Source organism: Rosa chinensis, chromosome 6 (genome assembly GCF_002994745.2).
Source record: "Rosa chinensis cultivar Old Blush chromosome 6, RchiOBHm-V2, whole genome shotgun sequence".
Taxonomy (NCBI): domain Eukaryota; kingdom Viridiplantae; phylum Streptophyta; class Magnoliopsida; order Rosales; family Rosaceae; genus Rosa; species Rosa chinensis.
The window spans coordinates 31,556,675-31,574,596 of record NC_037093.1 but is presented as its reverse complement, the minus strand read 5'-3'; the positions used below and the strand labels follow the sequence as shown (position 1 = coordinate 31,574,596).

The following is a 17,922-nucleotide window of genomic DNA, read 5'->3' as shown; positions in this document are numbered from 1 at the left end:
CCATGTAAAAATGGCAGAAAAGGGCAAAACCAGATGAATTTGGGGAAGAAGACGTCTACAGCGCGACATTTTTTTTTTATTTGATAGCAACTCAAAACGACGTCGTTTTGAGATTTTCATTTAATAGGCCAAAACGACGTCGTTTTAAAACTAAATAAGGGAAAGAAAAAAAAAACCTAACGCACAGTTCAAATAGGACTTGGAACTGACGTCGATTTGTCTGTTACTTACATCGTTCTCCCAAGTCCCAAATTCGCAATTTTGGAGAGCTTCCATATCTCTTTTTAGCCCTATTCTTTAGATTCGTTTGACAATTGAAGAATTGAATATTGAAATTGATCCATTGACAATCAAGTAAGTTTTCTTCTTTTTTTCTTTTTTTTGGATCGTGACGTTTGATGATGATGCTTTGAAACTTTTCAATGTCTCAAAGTCCAGGGCTTATTACATCCTTCACATTGACAGCTTGACCCATTATGCTTTGATGATGATGCTTTGATTCGTATAATTACATAGCTACTGACCATATTTATGCTATTGGATTTCATCAAATTATGCTACTGAACTAGTGAACTTCATCAAATTAGAATTAGTTTATCCATTTGTATGCATTTTATTATTTTATGGCAATATCTTTTATGAGTAAAATTCAATGATAACAGTTATGAAGAGATATTTTAAAAAAGTATCGAGACTAGAGGAGACTTCATCTTCTACGAAGAACAATGTTGATAGCGAAAGCTCAAAGAAAGATGAACTTGAAGCAATTTTGGATAATCTTCCTTCAGACCCTGCACGTCGAAAGCGTATCTTGGATTATGATCCAAATATTTATGGTCAAGTTCAACGGCGTTACTTGCTTAAGGGTCCTTGTCAGCCTCGAAACCATGAGTTTCCCCAAACATTAATAAGTGGAACAAAACGACGTTTTGTCCCTTCTTGGTTTGATGAACATCCTGAATGGTTAGAGCATAGAATAGAAAATGATGCTGTGTTTTGTCTCTGTTGTTATCTCTTTAAACCACATCATGGCGACCAAGGAGGCGGTGATAAATTTACTTGCAAAGGTTTCTCTAATTGGAAGAATAAAAAAGGACTTCAAGATCATGCTGGAAGTTTGGGTAGTGTTCACAACCAAGCTTTACTAAATTGCCAAGCTCTAATGAATCAGAAACAGCATCTTGAGTCAGTTATTAGTCGTCAATTGGAATCCTCTAAGCATAACTATTACACTCTCTTGAATGCTTCAATTGATTGTGTTCGTTTCTTGTTGCGGCAAGGTCTTGCTTTTCGTGGTCATGATGAATCTGAATCCTCTAACAATAGAGGAAACTTTCTTGAACTTCTAGAATTTCTTGCTGAACATAATGATAGTGTGAAGGCTGTTGCGTTTGAAAATGCTCCTAGAAATGTACAGTTAACATCACCTGTTATACAGAGAGATATTATAAATGCAGCTGCAGTTGAAACTCTTAATGCAATCATGTTTGATATGGGTGATGCACCATTCTATATTTTGGTTGATGAAGCAAGAGATCATTCAGTAAAAGTTCTGATGGCAGTTGTTCTTCGCTATGTAGACGATAAAGGCCAGGTAATTGAAAGGTTTGTTGGCATCCAACATGTTAAAAGCACTGATGCACGGTCCTTAAAACTTGCAATAGACGAGTTATTCTCCAGAAATGGGTTGAGCATATCAAATCTTCGAGGACAGGGCTATGATGGGGCTAGTAATATGCAAGGTGAGTTCAATGGTCTTAAGGCACTTATCTTGAAAGAAAATGATTGTGCATTTTATGTTCATTGTTTTGCACATCAACTTCAACTTGCCCTTGTTGCTTTAGCTAAAAATCATGTTCCAGTTGCTTCCTTTTTTTTCTTAGTGACAAGAGTGGTTAACATTGTTGGAGCATCATGTAAACGTCGTGATCTTCTTCGAGAGCAACAACAGAATGAAGTGATGGAAGCTCTTCACAATGATGAGCTTCTAAGTGGAAAAAGGTTGAATCAAGAAACTACTCTTAAACGTCCTGGTGATACACGTTGGGGTTCACATTACGGCACCTTACTGAGTATTATTTCTATGTTTTCTTCCACAATTAAGGTGATTGAAATGATTATTGAAGATGGAACATATCCTGATCAGAGAGGGAAGGTAATCTTTTGTTAGCCAAATGCAATCGTTTGACTTCATATTTTGTCTGTTTTTAATGAGACAAGTGTTAGGAGTCACGAATGATTTATCACAAGCACTACAAAAGAATGATCAAGATATTGTCAGTGCTATGAATTTAGTCAAGGCATGCAAGCAGCAACTACAAACAATGAGGAAAGACGAATGTGAATGGGAAACTTTTCTTGACAAGGTTTATTCTTTTTGTGGCAAGCATGGTATCAAGATTCCCAATATGGATGATGTCTTTGTTGCTCAAGGGAAATCCCAACGGAGAGCTGAAAAAATAACAAACCTTCATCATTATCGAGTGGAGGTCTTTTATACTGTGATTAATAGACAGCTTTCAGACATGAATGACCGTTTTAATAAGGTAAACTCTGAGCTTCTTGTTTGTGTTGCAAGTTTAAGTCCAGATAATTTATTCTCCGCTTTTGATAAGCAAAAGTTACTCCGTCTTGCCAAATTCTATCTAAGAGATTTTTCTGAAAGAGATGTCTTATCACTTGAAGACAAGCTTGATATTTATCTTAATGAAATGCGATCCAACAGTGAATTTTCTCAATTGAAAGGAATTGGTAGTCTTGCTAAAAAATTGGTGGAGATAGGAAAGCACAAAACACATGCAGCAGTCTACAAGCTTCTAACTTTGGCTTTAGTCAGTGGAAAGAGTATTCTCAGCTATGAACATTGTGAAGAATCCACTTCGTAATAGAATGGGAGATCAATGGATGAATGATAGTTTGCTTGTTTACATTGAGAAAGATTTATTCAATAGCATTGGTAATGATGCTATAATGCAGCGTTTTCAAAATATGAGATCGTGCCGTGGACAATTACCGTCTCGTTGATTGAAAACTTGTAATGTAGTTTTTTTTAATTTTTTTTTTTTATGGAGTTAGCATTTTCAAGTGACTTGAATTAGTATTGACAAACAACTCACACTAAAGTCGATGATCACCCATCAACACCAAAGTCGATGATCACCCATAAACACCACCGCATTAATAGAATCTCATTCTCACGTATAAACCAAAGAAAGAACACCAGCAAGGTTCTCCGAAAACTACGTACTCATGATGCAGTAACATCGTTACCACCATGACGGTACGCTTGCAACATACTAGAGCTCTAATTGAATCGTAACCTGTCACCTTAGCCGAGGTTCAACCTTAAGATATCTTGCACTTCGGTTACTATTAAACCGTTGAACTTTGGACGCCCCGCCCTCAGAACAATCATACTTCGGTTATCATTAAACCGTCGAACTTTGGACACCCCCGTCCTCAAAACAATCTTACTTCGGTTATCATTAAACCGTCGAACTTTGGACCCTTCGGCCCTCAGAACAAAACATTTAAAACAAATCCCACATGACTCGAATACTTTCCTCAAGCAAAACACACTTTTACACAATAATCAACACATCATGATAATTGTATGCTCGTAAGAGAAATGCTCGAAATAACAATTCAATCAATTCTCAATCATTACTTCACCAATGTCACACCATCCAATATATAAATTCCACGTAAATATATATATATATATATATATATATATATATATATATTCGTAGTCATTCACGCAGGAATGACCACTAATACCAACTATAGTTCATACATATTAAAACTAAGAAATTCATTTTATACTTAAATTCATTTTTTTACCTGTGAGCCGTAGCCCTGTGAACCGTAGTCGATCGACTTCATATTATTTCAAACAAATCTTTATTTTGAAAACGATTTACAATTATCAATCAATTCTGACTATTAAATAACTCGGTTCGTAAATGAACCGCGTGAGATTTACTCACCTCAAAATCCCTCTGCGTCTTCTCTTACCACAGAGATAAGGTATCGACAAGTCTCCATCAATCACCTAAGGAATGTACGACATAACTTAGTACACGAATCGAAAACAATTAAGTGTCGAACCCCCATTTGCAGTCAAATCTCGAAAGTAATGCCGATTGAGGCGAAACTTCATCCGAGACCACCCGAGGTCTCCGGAATACTTATACGATCAACATATCAAAACTACAAGTCAATCGGACGCCGAATCCTCTCGGATAGAAAACTGATCGAACCGAAAACCCTAAAACTTTGAAAATTCATAACTTGCTCATACGATTTCCAAAAATTACAAACTATATATCGAAATGATAGTATCGATGTGTAGAATAAAAAGAGGAACAGAAACTGTTCCAGGGGTGGCCGGAAACCACCACCACAGTGGCGGCGCTGCCGCCCACCCAAAGTCAAAATTAGACAAAATTTCCAACACAAAAGATCTTCATCTCAACTCCAATTACAACTTTCATAACTACACCAAAGTCAAATTTCAAGTCTAGAGGCCGAAATTTACCTCAAAGAGAAATAGGGCGAAATCGCCCAAAATCGTTCAAATCCGAAATTCGTCTTCCTCGAGTTGAATTGAGATGTGAAACTTCGTGAGTTTGTAGAGCATGGCAAGACGAACAAAGCCCAGTTGGTCTCCCCTCCTAATTTGGCAGGAGTTGGCCGGAATCGTGAGTTCCAAGATGGCGAAATGTTGCAGCGCCTCCACCGCTTCTCGGCGTTGTTGCGTCGTGCACGGGCCGACCCAAGTCGTGAAACTTCACAGAGTTGTAGATGGGAGTGAGGCGAAGAGATAGGGACAAGCGGCTAGTCGATTGGTGACCGGACGAGAGAGAAATCGCCGGTCGAAGTCGGCTGCTCGGGAATGGCTCGGGAGAGAGGAGAGAGAAAAAGTTTCCGGATTTGGAAACTTTGGGTTTTTCTGAAATTTCCGGATTTTTTTTCCTATCTAACCAAAATGGAAACTTTTTCCGAAGGCCATAACTTCTTCATACGAACTCTGATTTTTGCGTTCCACATATGCACGAACTCGTATCGACGCACTCTACGATTTCCTTGAAGAAAGTTTTCACAGAATCCTAATGTATAAAAAGTTAAACTTCGTAACCCCCCCTAAAACGTGTATTTCGAATAATTAATTGTCCGAAACAATTTCGCTCTATCCTTGAACCACGAAATCGTACTAACGAACACTTTATTAATTCCAGGAAATTCTGAGAAATTAATAACGAATTTTCAGGGTATTACACCAAAAGTCTGAAATTTATCTCCAAAGTGAAAATGAGCCGAAATCTTTCTAAGCTTGATTTTCCTTCCTCGATTCAAATCAGTCCAAGCTACTTGGAGAGTTTGTTAGGAGCCCCAGGAGCTTCAAAACCCAACAAGAATTGTCCCAAATGGTCGCCAGAATTGCAAGTTCTGACCGAGTCTTTGAAACGGGTATGCGATAAGACTTTTTATCTCGTCAAGGCTTCTATGCTTCAAATGGTGCAACAGCACCCCCAAGGATCGAACGAGGATGAAGACGCACATCAGATGCAACTGGTGTGAGTTGATTGGTGGCCGGAAGGCAAAGTTACGACCAGATTTGGGTTTAGGGTAAGGTCAGTTTCACGGGTGGTTGGAGAGGATTAGGGTTTCTACTTTGGGCTAAAGGGTGAAAATGACTTTTACCATTTTCAGTAAGTCCTCCTTTTATACCCATTTATCAGAATAGTAACTTTCGTTTTCTGACCATAACTTTCATGTAAAAACTCTGATTTACGCATTCCACGTGCCCACGAACTTGGAATAAACGTATATAAAAAAAATAAAAACATTAGTTGTTGTGATGTTGGTTTGAGTTTTGTTGTCCAGGTTTGTTATTTGGGTAGTCCACTTTTAGGGGAAGTGCCGCCAAATTTTGGTAAAACGTACTTTTTCTAAGGTGGGCCCCGCATGCGAGTTTCGGGTTTGAGGGAGAAATCTGGGTCAAGTTCAGTTACTGGATCACTGAGTCAGACACTGTTCATTGTTTTGTTCTTGGGCAAATTTCATTTTACCTCCCTAATCTCTACACCCTAAATTATTTTTTGTCCGTGCACTTTTAATTTCAACACGTATGCCCATGTACTTACCAATTTCAATCAATCTTGTCTAACTCTTGGCTTTTTTGCCAACTATTGTGTGATGTATTTTGAAATTGTAGTTATATACGATATAATTTTGCATGCCACATTAGTGAATCGTCATCATACAAGGGGACCCATTAAAGCCACATTTTCAACCCTTTTCAATTTATAAAATACTTAACAAAAAAATGAATTATTGGACATGATTGATTAAATTGGAGAGCACATGAGTAATAAAATTAAGGTGCAGGATCACAACTAATTTAACATGTAAATGTCGGAAGAGGATTCTATGCACCGTCAGTGTAAAAACACTGACTCACATGTGGAATTATACTCCTGTAAATAATACCATACATGTAATCTGAGCCATTCAGCTCATCCAGTCATCCACGTGGCACTAACTGGCACTAACATTTATACTAACGCCCGTTAACAGAATTGAAACCAAAAAAGTTTGGTCAACATGGTAGAAACACATCTCATATTCAAATTCTCCAATTAAACCAGGTAAAATTTGGAAAGTAGGAAAAGCGTAGCATGCCGCTCTAGCAATCGAGCAGGAGGTTCTCAGATTACGGGCTTAATCTGATCGGGTCGCAAAGGAAAAGGGGAGGAGGGAATTGAGGGTTTGGAGTCCTCATTCTCATCTCCGCGGCTCCAATCGCTGCGACTCTCGCCACCTCCTCCGCTGGCGTCTCGCCGGTCGGCATCGTTGCTTCTTGCTGCCGAAAAATGAATCGTCGGGCCTTCCTTCTCAAATGAGTTTGAGGTCAAAGGATAGAGCAATCAATATTTGAAAACTATCTGGAGGAGGTCGAAGAAGAACGGAAGAACAGATCCATCAGTAGAAGCAAATCTGGGATTCTGATTCCGAACTCTACTATAAATATTAAAACCAGTAAAAGATTAGCACCGACAATGCTCGGGACAGCGGCAAAGGTGTAGGATTATAATTGGAGATATGTGGGTTCGACTCCTGCCTCTATTCTTTTTCGTTGGTTTTTTCTTGGTTTTTATTTATTTTTTGTCTTTTCTTCTTTACATCAATAAGACTTCAAAATAAATAAATAAATAAAATAACACTTACATTGGGTGAAGCAAAAATATTTTCGTAGACATTTTATTTAATTTTGAATTGTTTTAGGGAATCAGAAATTGAGAGAAATTCGCTGTGTATTCTCATTGATAATAGAGGCCTCTTTATATAGAGGATTACAATGCATAGAATCTCAATCATACAAGGAAAGTAATCGTACATTGAATAGGAATCTAGATCCTTCTAATAACTCTATTACCACTAGGTCAAGTAACCTATAGTTTGGGCCAAACACAAATTAGGGTTTACTTGAACACTCCCCCTTGTGTTGCCCAAACGCGGTGCTTCTCTCGTTGCCTCGTTAAAAACCTTGCCGAGTAACAAAAACCCAGTGGGACAAAAATAACCTCGGTCGAAGGGGAAAAAGAGCACAACACACCCTTCACGTTTCGCGACGAACATGTAGACATCTCCTCCTGATGTCTGCGCCTCCCCCTGATGACTACGATCATGGGAGTTCAGATAATTTCCGCAAGCCAATTCTCGACACATGTTTCTCGAACGTGGATTTGGGCAATGACTTAGTAAACAAGTCTGCCACATTGTCCTTAGATCGAAACTGGTTCACTTTGATCTTGAGGAGCTTCTGTTGTTCCTGATTATAGAAGAATTTGGGCGATATATGCTTGGTGTTGTCACCTTTGATGTAGCCTTGCTTCATTTGTTCAATGCAAGCAGCATTATCCTCATAAATGCTCGTTGGCTCATCTGTGGAACACATATAGGGCTTACGATTTTTCCAAAATTAAATAAAGGTAACAAAATCTTGAAAAATCATCAATAACAGTAATAAAATATCGATTTCCACAAATTGTTTTGACAAAAAAAAGACCACAAATATCTGTATGAATAATTTCTAAAAGATGAGAACTCCGAGTGGATCATTTCTTTATTAACTTGGTAAATTTTTCTTTGATGTAACCAAGACAAATATTTAAATCTGAAAAAATAGTTGAGTTATGTTTTGGTTTATTTTATTTTTGGTTAGGGTCATATTAGAATCTTTAAAGTTTCAAAAGGAAAAAAAAAAATTAGGGCATGTTTAAGCCTCATTTGTTAATTTTACCGTCCAATTTGGAGATCCAAAGAGGAGGTATAAATTTGAGTGGTAGAAGAAAAAGAAAAAGAAAAATTTAGCTAAAATTCTCTAAATGCGGTCGTATATATTGATAGGAGCATTTTAATGCGACGTTTTAACTGTTATTTCCCTATATTTTCTGCGTTATTTCCTTAATAAAACTCTGTTTAGGAAAGTTTCCATTCTTCGAATGGGAAAGTTCCTAATTGTAGAAAGTTTCTGTTTTGTACTTTCTATTTTCCATTTTTAGAAAGTTTCCATTTTAGTTTAAGAAAGTTTCCATTTCTTATTTTAGAAAGCTTCTATTTTCAGGTTTTTGGAATAAATAAGCTGAATTGAGTTCATAAATGGAAAGAGAAGCTTCATGAAGATGACATGGCAAGGAGAGAATCAAGGAAGCGTTTTTTTAAAAAAAGGAAAATATATTTTCCTTGGGGATTAAATTTGCCGTGTAATACTTAGGGAAAAACAAGGTGACAACGTGGGAATTAAAGATGATTGATTGAGGATTTCAAGGATAGATTTTCTTGGGAGACTTTTATGGAAAGAAATATTGTTGGAGGAATAATTTGGTGTGATTGCCAACGTGAAAATCAGAAATAATCAAGGAGATGACGCCAAGAGAGATTCAAGGGAGATTTTTATGGAAGGAAAATATGTGTGCACCAAGGAAAAGCTCAAAACGTGTCTAGGTGCGTCCCTAAATTCCCTAAAGGAATGTTAGCCGAAATTCATGAAGAAAATCAGAATAATTTCAAGGAAATTCGGCAATTAAATATTAGGGAGGTATTTTAGAGAATTTTGATTGGTGGGAACACATCACAAGCTTACTTGGCGAATTCTCATTGGTGGAAGCTATGTGGAAATTTCTGATTGCTTTGTGAACCCTAGCCGTGCTCCTATAAATACCCACCTCTTTGACGTTGAGAAGGGTTCCTCTCTTTTGACGTTTACACTTTAGAAAAAAATTCAGAAAAGTTCTTAGCATAGCCGTGAGTTCCTCCATCCTCTAGAGCAAGCTACGAGTTCAAGCAAGGCCAAGGGAAAAGAAGAATTGCCGTGAGCATCATCATCCACCACCATCCTTGAAGTTTGCTTTCAAGATTCAAGAGACCACAACATCAATTCGTTCATCTCATCTTCATCCACGGTGTAATCCGATTCTCCTTTGTAACCTTTGCTTTGATTTCGTTGGTTTTGTTCTAGTTGACATATGTGTTTGAACAAATATTAATTTCTAGAATTTTATGATTAATTGAGAATTTTCAGATTCATATATTGTGATTCGAGAGTTGCTTATGTGAGTTTGTTTAATTAAATTTGCATTATAGATAACTTTTGTATTTTAATCTTATGTGGTTGCAAACACTTAGATTTTCGATATAATTGGTGCTAGGTTTAAGAACATGAAATCGACTTTTCGTTTTGTGTAAACTTGAATCAAAGTAGTAAAGGTTTTGTGCAAAGACCGAATTTAATTAACGAGGATTGCAATTAGGTGGAGTTTTCCATACTAAGTTGTACACTTGAGTTGATAGCCTTTCTCTATGTGTAATGCGTTAAACATGACATGATTGACTAGCTTTCTAGGGTTTGATTGCATGTTTGATAGGATTAATCTAGGTGCTTTCGCTTAGGTTAATTAGCATTGAAAAGTAAAAAATGGGAATTCATTTGCTTTCGAATGTTTCACATGATCAACTCCTTTCTCATGACTTAGATGAACAATATTAGGGTTTGAATCTATTTTAATCATATGTTTCGATTTTGATCTTTGTTCTCTCATTCCATTTGTATTTTTATGTTTCTGCATTTTAATTCGTTTGTTTACTTAATTAATTTTCGAAAAACCCAAAAACAAAATCCCCCCTTTTTTAGTAAATAATGTTTATACTTGTGAAAATCTTTGTGAATATTATACTTTGTTGTAATTTTAATTGTTTAACTGTTTGACAATGACAGGTGTACCCTCAATCCCCGGAATAGAACGATCCCTACTTGCTTATACTACTATGATATTTTTAGGGTTAAATTATGCGCTCGCTTTGAGCGCATCAATTTTTGGCGCCGTTGCCGGGGATTGAAAAATCACTTGTTAAATATGTGAATATTTGTTTTGTTTATATGTTGTGTTAGAAAAAAAAAAAAAACTCTTGTTAATTGTTGGTAATTCTCTTATTTGTTAGTTAATTAGTTAGTTAATTACTTAGGTTATTATTTATATTGTTGAACACGAATTTTAATTGTGGGTTGTAAATTAAAGAAGGAATAGGTGAAGTCGTGTTTATTAATATTGGCCTAAACCCCTTATTGGTACCTAGTCCAGGTCCCTTAAGGTTGAGGGCGGCCTTTATTAACATTCATTGAACTGTCTTCACACTTAGGACCTTTTTCATCCAAGTAAGTATAGCCTATGTGGGATGGTGTCTAGGAAGGGGACAACGTTTATAACGGGTTCTGGATTCAGAAGTGCTTACAAATGGGCGTAAACCACTTTGTGGGAGTAGCCTATGCCAAAATGGATCCTACCTCTTGTGTTCGCCCTCCCCTACCTGGCTATTTCAGTAAGGTTGCCCAAAGGGTGTAGGAGGGACTTTGTGTCTAGGCGACTATACTTGGGCTGCACGTCCACTTGATTTACCACTTAGAATTAGATTTGATATCAATGATATTTATAATAAAAGAAAATGTTGTGACACATTAAGGTATATTGGATAAAACATAGTTTTGAAAAAGGGTAGCTGTTTCAGTCCCATTGCACATCGAGACTCCATGTTCCCGTACCTAAGTGTTGAAAATAATTGAAAAAAAAAAAAAAAAAAAAGAGCAAAGAAATACTTGTGAATATGTTACTTGTACAAATTGTTGAATAATAATGGTTGATAAGAGTGAGAGTTTTATTATGAATTTTTAACCATAACGGAATAGGTGAAGGACTTTGTCTTTAACGTTAGTGATGTGACTAGTGTTAAGGATCGAGCCCTTGGGCCGCACGTCTAAACATTGGTTAAGGGCTTATAATAAGATTCAAGCTTTTGTTAATTATTTGGACTCACCCCTTATACTTGTAAAGATTGTGAAGTTTTGTACTTGTATCTTTGTGTAAAATTCTGTACATTATACTTCTAATTATACTTGTTAAAAATAAAATAAAATAAAAATAATAAAAAATGAATAGTGACGTTTTATTGTATAAAAACATTAATTTGTATTTCTTTGTTAATTATAGTCACTAACTTTATTTAATGGAGGTACCGTCTGGCTGAAAGACGTTAAACTCAAGCGCTGCTTGGGAGGCAACCCAATTCAGAAGTAGCTGTGGAGGAGTCTTCAACCCAGATTTGCTTTTTCCTCCCTACTTCTTTATTTTGTATCTTTTGTTTTTCTTTGAACTTTATTTTCGTAAATTCCATCTCTATATGCTGAAGTGTTTCATTGCATGCTTATACTTGATTACATTGAGGACAATGCAATAATTAAGTGTGGGGGAAGGGATTTATATTTCATCTTGAGTCATATATTGAAAAATACAAAAAAATCGAAAAATGTCAAAAAAAAAAAAAAAATTTCATTGCATTTGTTTTTGTTTTGAGTCTTAGGATGCCCTTTCAACTGTCTAGGATGATTCTATATCTCTGAAATCATGATTAAAAGAGGATCACAAAATTGAGATGACTTTAAACATGGTATTCTTTGGTTAATTGAGATATATGAAAAATATGTGCCTTGTAGTGGATATGGATTTCATGACTTTGGTACAGATTATGAGCATGTTAAGATGAGTTTTGATTCATATAAACCCATGTGAGATAATTGAACCCATGTCCCTTTTTCTTGGAGTGAAATGAAAAATATATTCTTATTTTCTTGGCGACGTTTTGATGATCTCATTATTCTTTCATCTTGATTGACTACTTGCCATAGATTAAGTTTCATGGACTAGAGAATGCTAAAATTCACTCTTGTGCTTGTTGAGACGTTATATCAATACATGGCCCTGATTCTGGAAAGGATAGAGGCACCCTAGGAATTACCATCATTGCCAAATATAGCCTGTGTCCTTATTTGTGCCCGTCGTGGGACTCCCCTAGATAAACCTTTTGAGCCTACATTAAGCCTTTTCTTTCATCACCCTTAAAATCCTTAACCCTGAACCTTAGTATAGCTACACTCTTACCCTTTGTTCTAAAAATTTAGTGGAGCTATCTTTTGGGACTTTACTTAAGGATTTGGCACTGAGAATGAAGATTGAGAAGAGGTGAAAGTTCAAGTGTGGGGGTAGACTTGTCCATGGAAAAATATATGTGGAGCCGTAAAAAAAGAAAAGAAAAAAAAAATTACACGGCTAGAAAGAAAAAAGAAAGGAAAGAAAAATAAGTCTATGGATTTTAGGCTAGAAAGAAAAAAGAAAGGAAAGAAAAATAAGTCTATGGATTTTAGTCCCCCATACTTGGTGAGTTTGGAGTTTGTTTTGAATTGAAGGCCCATTACAAAAAAAAAAAAAAAAAAAAAAAATTTGGCCTTTGTCCAATTCACTAGAGTTCAAAGGAAGTTTAGAGTGAAGTTAGGGTCCAACATGAAGACATTAGGCCCTTTTATAAAACCTCTATGGGATGTGACGTTTTGATATATCTTGGTGGATTTCTAGAAGTCTTTACATTTACATGAGCTCTGCTAGGTTTTTAGGACACTTTGTTAAATTCCTTACCCTTCGTTTCTTTAAACCTTGAACCTTGGCCCCATTACAACCCTTGAGAAGACCTTCTTGATCCTTAAGATGGGACAGCCTTTGATGTGGAGATGAGTTACAAGAGTTGAACCTATGGCTTGGGTCCATCCGTGCAAGTAGTTGATATCTTTCATGAGATCTTTTGAAAAAAAAATTATTATATTCACAAAGTGCTTTTAGTTTCTTATATATGTGAGCTATTTGATTGCCTCAAAATATTTTCTCTCACATATAATTGAGTGATTATAAGCTTTTAAGCATTGCCTTGAATTCTGAGAGAAGAAAGAGTGGATATACCTTGTGAGGATCTGAATCATACTTGTTTGAAGCATGCTTAACAGAAACCATCACCATTGTTACAACCAAGTCCTACTTGTGTATGTGTGGATTATATGTTTTAATTAACTCTTGTATATCTACATATTGATTCTTGGTTGAGTGCTAATCTTGATGTTGTGAAAGTAAGAGATTTCTGAGACAAAAAGTTGAAGGGCAATAGAGTCATTGTTTGTGTAGAGTCTTTAAATTTTCGTTGAGTCTTAGTTGAGTCTTTGTGTGATTTTGCTAAGGGACTAGCAAAAGCTAAGTGTGGGGGAATTTGATAGGAGCATTTTAATGCGACGTTTTAACTGTTATTTCCCTATATTTTCTGCGTTATTTCCTTAATAAAACTCTGTTTAGGAAAGTTTCCATTCTTCGAATGGGAAAGTTCCTAATTGTAGAAAGTTTCCGTTTTGTAGTTTCTATTTTCCATTTTTAGAAAGTTTCCATTTTAGTTTAAGAAAGTTTCCATTTCTTATTTTAGAAAGCTTCTATTTTCAAGTTTTTGGAATAAATAAGCTGAATTGAGTTCATAAATGGAAAGAGAAGCTTCATGAAGATGACATGGCAAGGAGAGAATCAAGGAAGAGTTTTTTTAAAAAAAGGAAAATATATTTTCCTTGGGGATTAAATTTGCCGTGTAATACTTAAGGAAAAACAAGGTGACAACGTGGGAATTAAAGATGATTGATTGAGGATTTCAAGGAGAGATTTTCTTGGGAGACTTTTATGGAAAGAAATATTGTTGGAGGAATAATTTGGTGTGATTGCCAACGTGAAAATCAGAAATAATCAAGGAGATGACGCCAAGAGAGATTCAAGAGAGATTTTTATGGAAGGAAAATATGTGTGCACCAAGGAAAAGCTCAAAACGTGTCTAGGTGCGTCCCTAAATTCCCTAAAGGAATGTTAGCCGAAATTCATGAAGAAAATCAGAATAATTTCAAGGAAATTCGGCAATTAAATATTAGGGAGGTATTTTAGAGAATTTTGATTGGTGGGAACACATCACAAGCTTACTTGGCGAATTCTCATTAGTGGAAGCTATGTGGAAATTTCTGATTGCTTTGTGAACCCTAGCCGTGCTCCTATAAATACCCACCTCTTTGACGTTGAGAAGGGTTCCTCTCTTTTGACGTTTACACTAGAAAAAAATTCAGAAAAGTTCTTAGCATAGCCGTGAGTTCCTCCATCCTCTAGAGCAAGCTACGAGTTCAAGCAAGGCCAAGGGAGAAGAAGAATTGCCGTGAGCATCATCATCCACCACCATCCTTGAAGTTTGCTTTCAAGATTCAAGAGACCACAACATCAATTCGTTCATCTCATCTTCATCCACGGTGTAATCCGATTCTCCTTTGTAACCTTTGCTTTGATTTCGTTGGTTTTGTTCTAGTTGACATATGTGTTTGAACAAATATTAATTTCTGGAATTTTATGATTAATTGAGAATTTTCAGATTCATATATTGTGATTCGAGAGTTGCTTATGTGAGTTTGTTTAATTAAATTTGCATTATAGATAACTTTTGTATTTTAATCTTATGTGGTTGCAAACACTTAGGGTTTCGATATAATTGGTGCTAGGTTTAAGAACATGAAATCGACTTTTCGTTTTGTGTAAACTTGAATCAAAGTAGTAAAGGTTTTGTGCAAAGACCGAATTTAATTAACGAGGATTGCAATTAGGTGGAGTTTTCCATACTAAGTTGTACACTTGAGTTGATAGCCTTTCTCTATGTGTAATGCGTTAAACATGACATGATTGACTAGCTTTCTAGGGTTTGATTGCATGTTTGATAGGATTAATCTAGGTGCTTTCACTTAGGTTAATTAGCATTGAAAAGTAAAAAATAGGAATTCATTTGCTTTCGAATGTTTCACATGATCAACTCCTTTCTCATGACTTAGATGAACAATATTAGGGTTTGAATCTATTTTAATCATATGTTTCGATTTTGATCTTTGTTCTCTCATTCCATTTGTATTTTTATGTTTTTGCATTTTAATTCGTTTGTTTACTTAATTAATTTTCGAAAAACCCAAAAACAAAATCCCCCCTTTTTTAGTAAATAATGTTTATACTTGTGAAAATCTTTGTGAATATTATACTTTGTTGTAATTTTAATTGTTTAACTGTTTGACAATGACAGGTGTACCCTCAATCCCCGGAATAGAATGATCCCTACTTGCTTATACTACTATGATATTTTTAGGGTTAAATTATGCGCTCGCTTTGAGCGCATCAATTTTCACCTAAAAGCTTAAATTGTTGAAAAATCCAGGCTTTCCTTAAACCCTACCAAAGTTTCCCTCTTTTCTCCGCCACCCGGTTCTACTCAACCGCCGTAGCTGCACTCTATCACCGCCTTACATCCCGAACTCACCGTCTCAAATAAGGTACCATTATGTCTCAAGACTTATCTTGATCATATACAATTTTTTTTATCTATTTATTCATTGACTGAATCGAATTGTTATTTTATTTTGTGTTTAATTTTGAGTCTTAGATAGTTGAATGGGTATGCTTTATTTCCTATTGGGATGAGAATTGAGTATTTATGGGTTTGGAATAATATACTATGGGAAATTCTTTTTAAATCAGAAGTGTCGAAAGTGGAAACAAGACAAAAAGAAAGGCAACTACCAAAACGATGGAGACAATGGCATTACGGCTACTATCTCGGGGGAGCTTCTTACTGTTCAAGAATGTATGTATGTTGGTGACAAGGGTCACGATTGGTTCGTGGATACCGGTGCAAGTTGTCATGTTACTTCCAACTTGGAGCTTTTTTCTACATACAAAGCACGCGACTTTGTGATGTTAAAGATGGGCAATACAAGCTAATCCAAGATTTAGGGAATGGGAGATATTTACATCGAGACTAATCTTGGTTACCAGATGATATTAGGTTTCCACCAATATATTGGTGATGGAAAGTGGAAGCTTACAAACGGGTCGTTGGATGTTGCTAAAGGAGCGCTTTGTCATTCCCTGTACAAAACAGATAGCTTGGTATGCAGAGATGACTTGAGTACAATGAGTGATACTTCTTCACATGTATGGCGCCACAGCGAAAGCCATATAAGGAAGAAAGGTGATCTGGAAAAGAAGTCCCTAGTTTCCTTTTCCAATGATGAGTTTTCTGACCAGGGAGAAGATGGTCAAGAGTTGTTCCACCAAGAGTGACATGGTGATGGGTTATTCGATCAGGGGGAGCTACATGCTCCAACATGAAGTTCTGCATCAAGTCAGCTCGGGTGGACTCCCAGTAATGAAGTCACTCCGGTATTCCTCCCTCATGGTCTGGAGGGGGAGATTGTTGGGTTTCTAGCCCATGAGTATTTCCTAAGACAATTGTCTTAGAGTATGAGAATTGTTTACCCAGTAGGTTTTGGATTCCTACTGATGAATGAAGTTCCAATAAGGAAGGAAAATCCTTACTGATGTAGGATTACCTGTAATCCTTGTTGATTACAGAAAAGGAGAAGGCATAATTGCCTACCACCAATAGGAATAGGTTTCCTAATCAGTGAAGAAAGATGATATCCTTATGGCTATATAAGGAGGGGTTCTGCTCTTGGTTTTGCATCACTGAGATAGAGAGCAAAGTGTATTCCATTCTCGGAGTTAGAGAGTGAGAGAGGGCAAAGAGGAGAGAGATAGGAAGAGAAGAGAGAGTCCTTGTTTTCTTATTCTTTCTGGTTGTACCCATTATAAATATAGTGGAAGGTTGTTTTTCTGCCCGGTGGACGTAGGCAAAAGTTTTGCTGAACCACCTTAAATCTGTGTTCTTGTGCTCGTATCTTTGTGGTTGTTTCTCTTGGTGTGCTGTGTTTATTTGTGTTTTCGACTTCACATATTGATCAATTCTCAACAATATGTACACCTCCCATGATTTTTGAACAATTTTATTTCCAACCTTGTCCTTCTAGAAATCTGAAAAGAAAAAAAAAAAAAACTATTATTGCATGCCTTTGATTTATGGGAAGAAATATTTTGCTTGATTCATCGTTGGTTTGTTTTGAATATTGTTGGTTAACAATAGAACAAGTGAATGAATTTGTAAATCTTATTAAAACATTGAACGATATGACCTCTTTGAGAAGCACATCGAGAATCATAACTGAACTCTTTGGCCCATAGTTGAATTTTTCTCTAATTATGATCTAATTTTCTCCTCAAATACCCAAGAGGCCAAGACCAATCACCTCCATACTAGTTAAAACTTTTAAGATTTAATAAACCCATATCAATATCATATCAGCATCAAATATTGTTATGTTCATTCGCCGTAGTAATCTCTCTCTGAAAAAGATTGCAGACAAAGTGAAAAAACAGTTCACAAAGGCTTCAAGGGGAGAACGAGGATGATGGTGGATTCGACTATATACATGATTTGCAGCAAACGAGTCTGTCTTTGATGTAGAGGTTAGAGGTAAAGGTAAGGTGTATAGAGAAAAAAAATAGAGGTTAAAGTTGGTAGTAATAGTAAAAATAGAGGGTAAAAATTTACTAATTTAGAGATGAAGGTCCAAATACTAAATTTGGAGGG

At 36.2% G+C, this 17,922-nt stretch overlaps 1 protein-coding gene across 1 annotated transcript; it reads left to right on the top strand.

Annotated features, from left to right (window-relative positions):
• The first annotated feature begins 664 nt into the window (after positions 1-664).
• Positions 665-2,885, top strand: LOC112171183 (zinc finger MYM-type protein 1-like). The gene is made up of 3 exons (XM_024308404.1): positions 665-1,730; positions 1,893-2,104; positions 2,517-2,885. Exons 1-3 carry the CDS (start codon positions 665-667, stop codon positions 2,883-2,885), a joined length of 1,647 nt encoding a protein of 548 aa, XP_024164172.1.
• Positions 2,886-17,922: the final 15,037 nt, after the last annotated feature.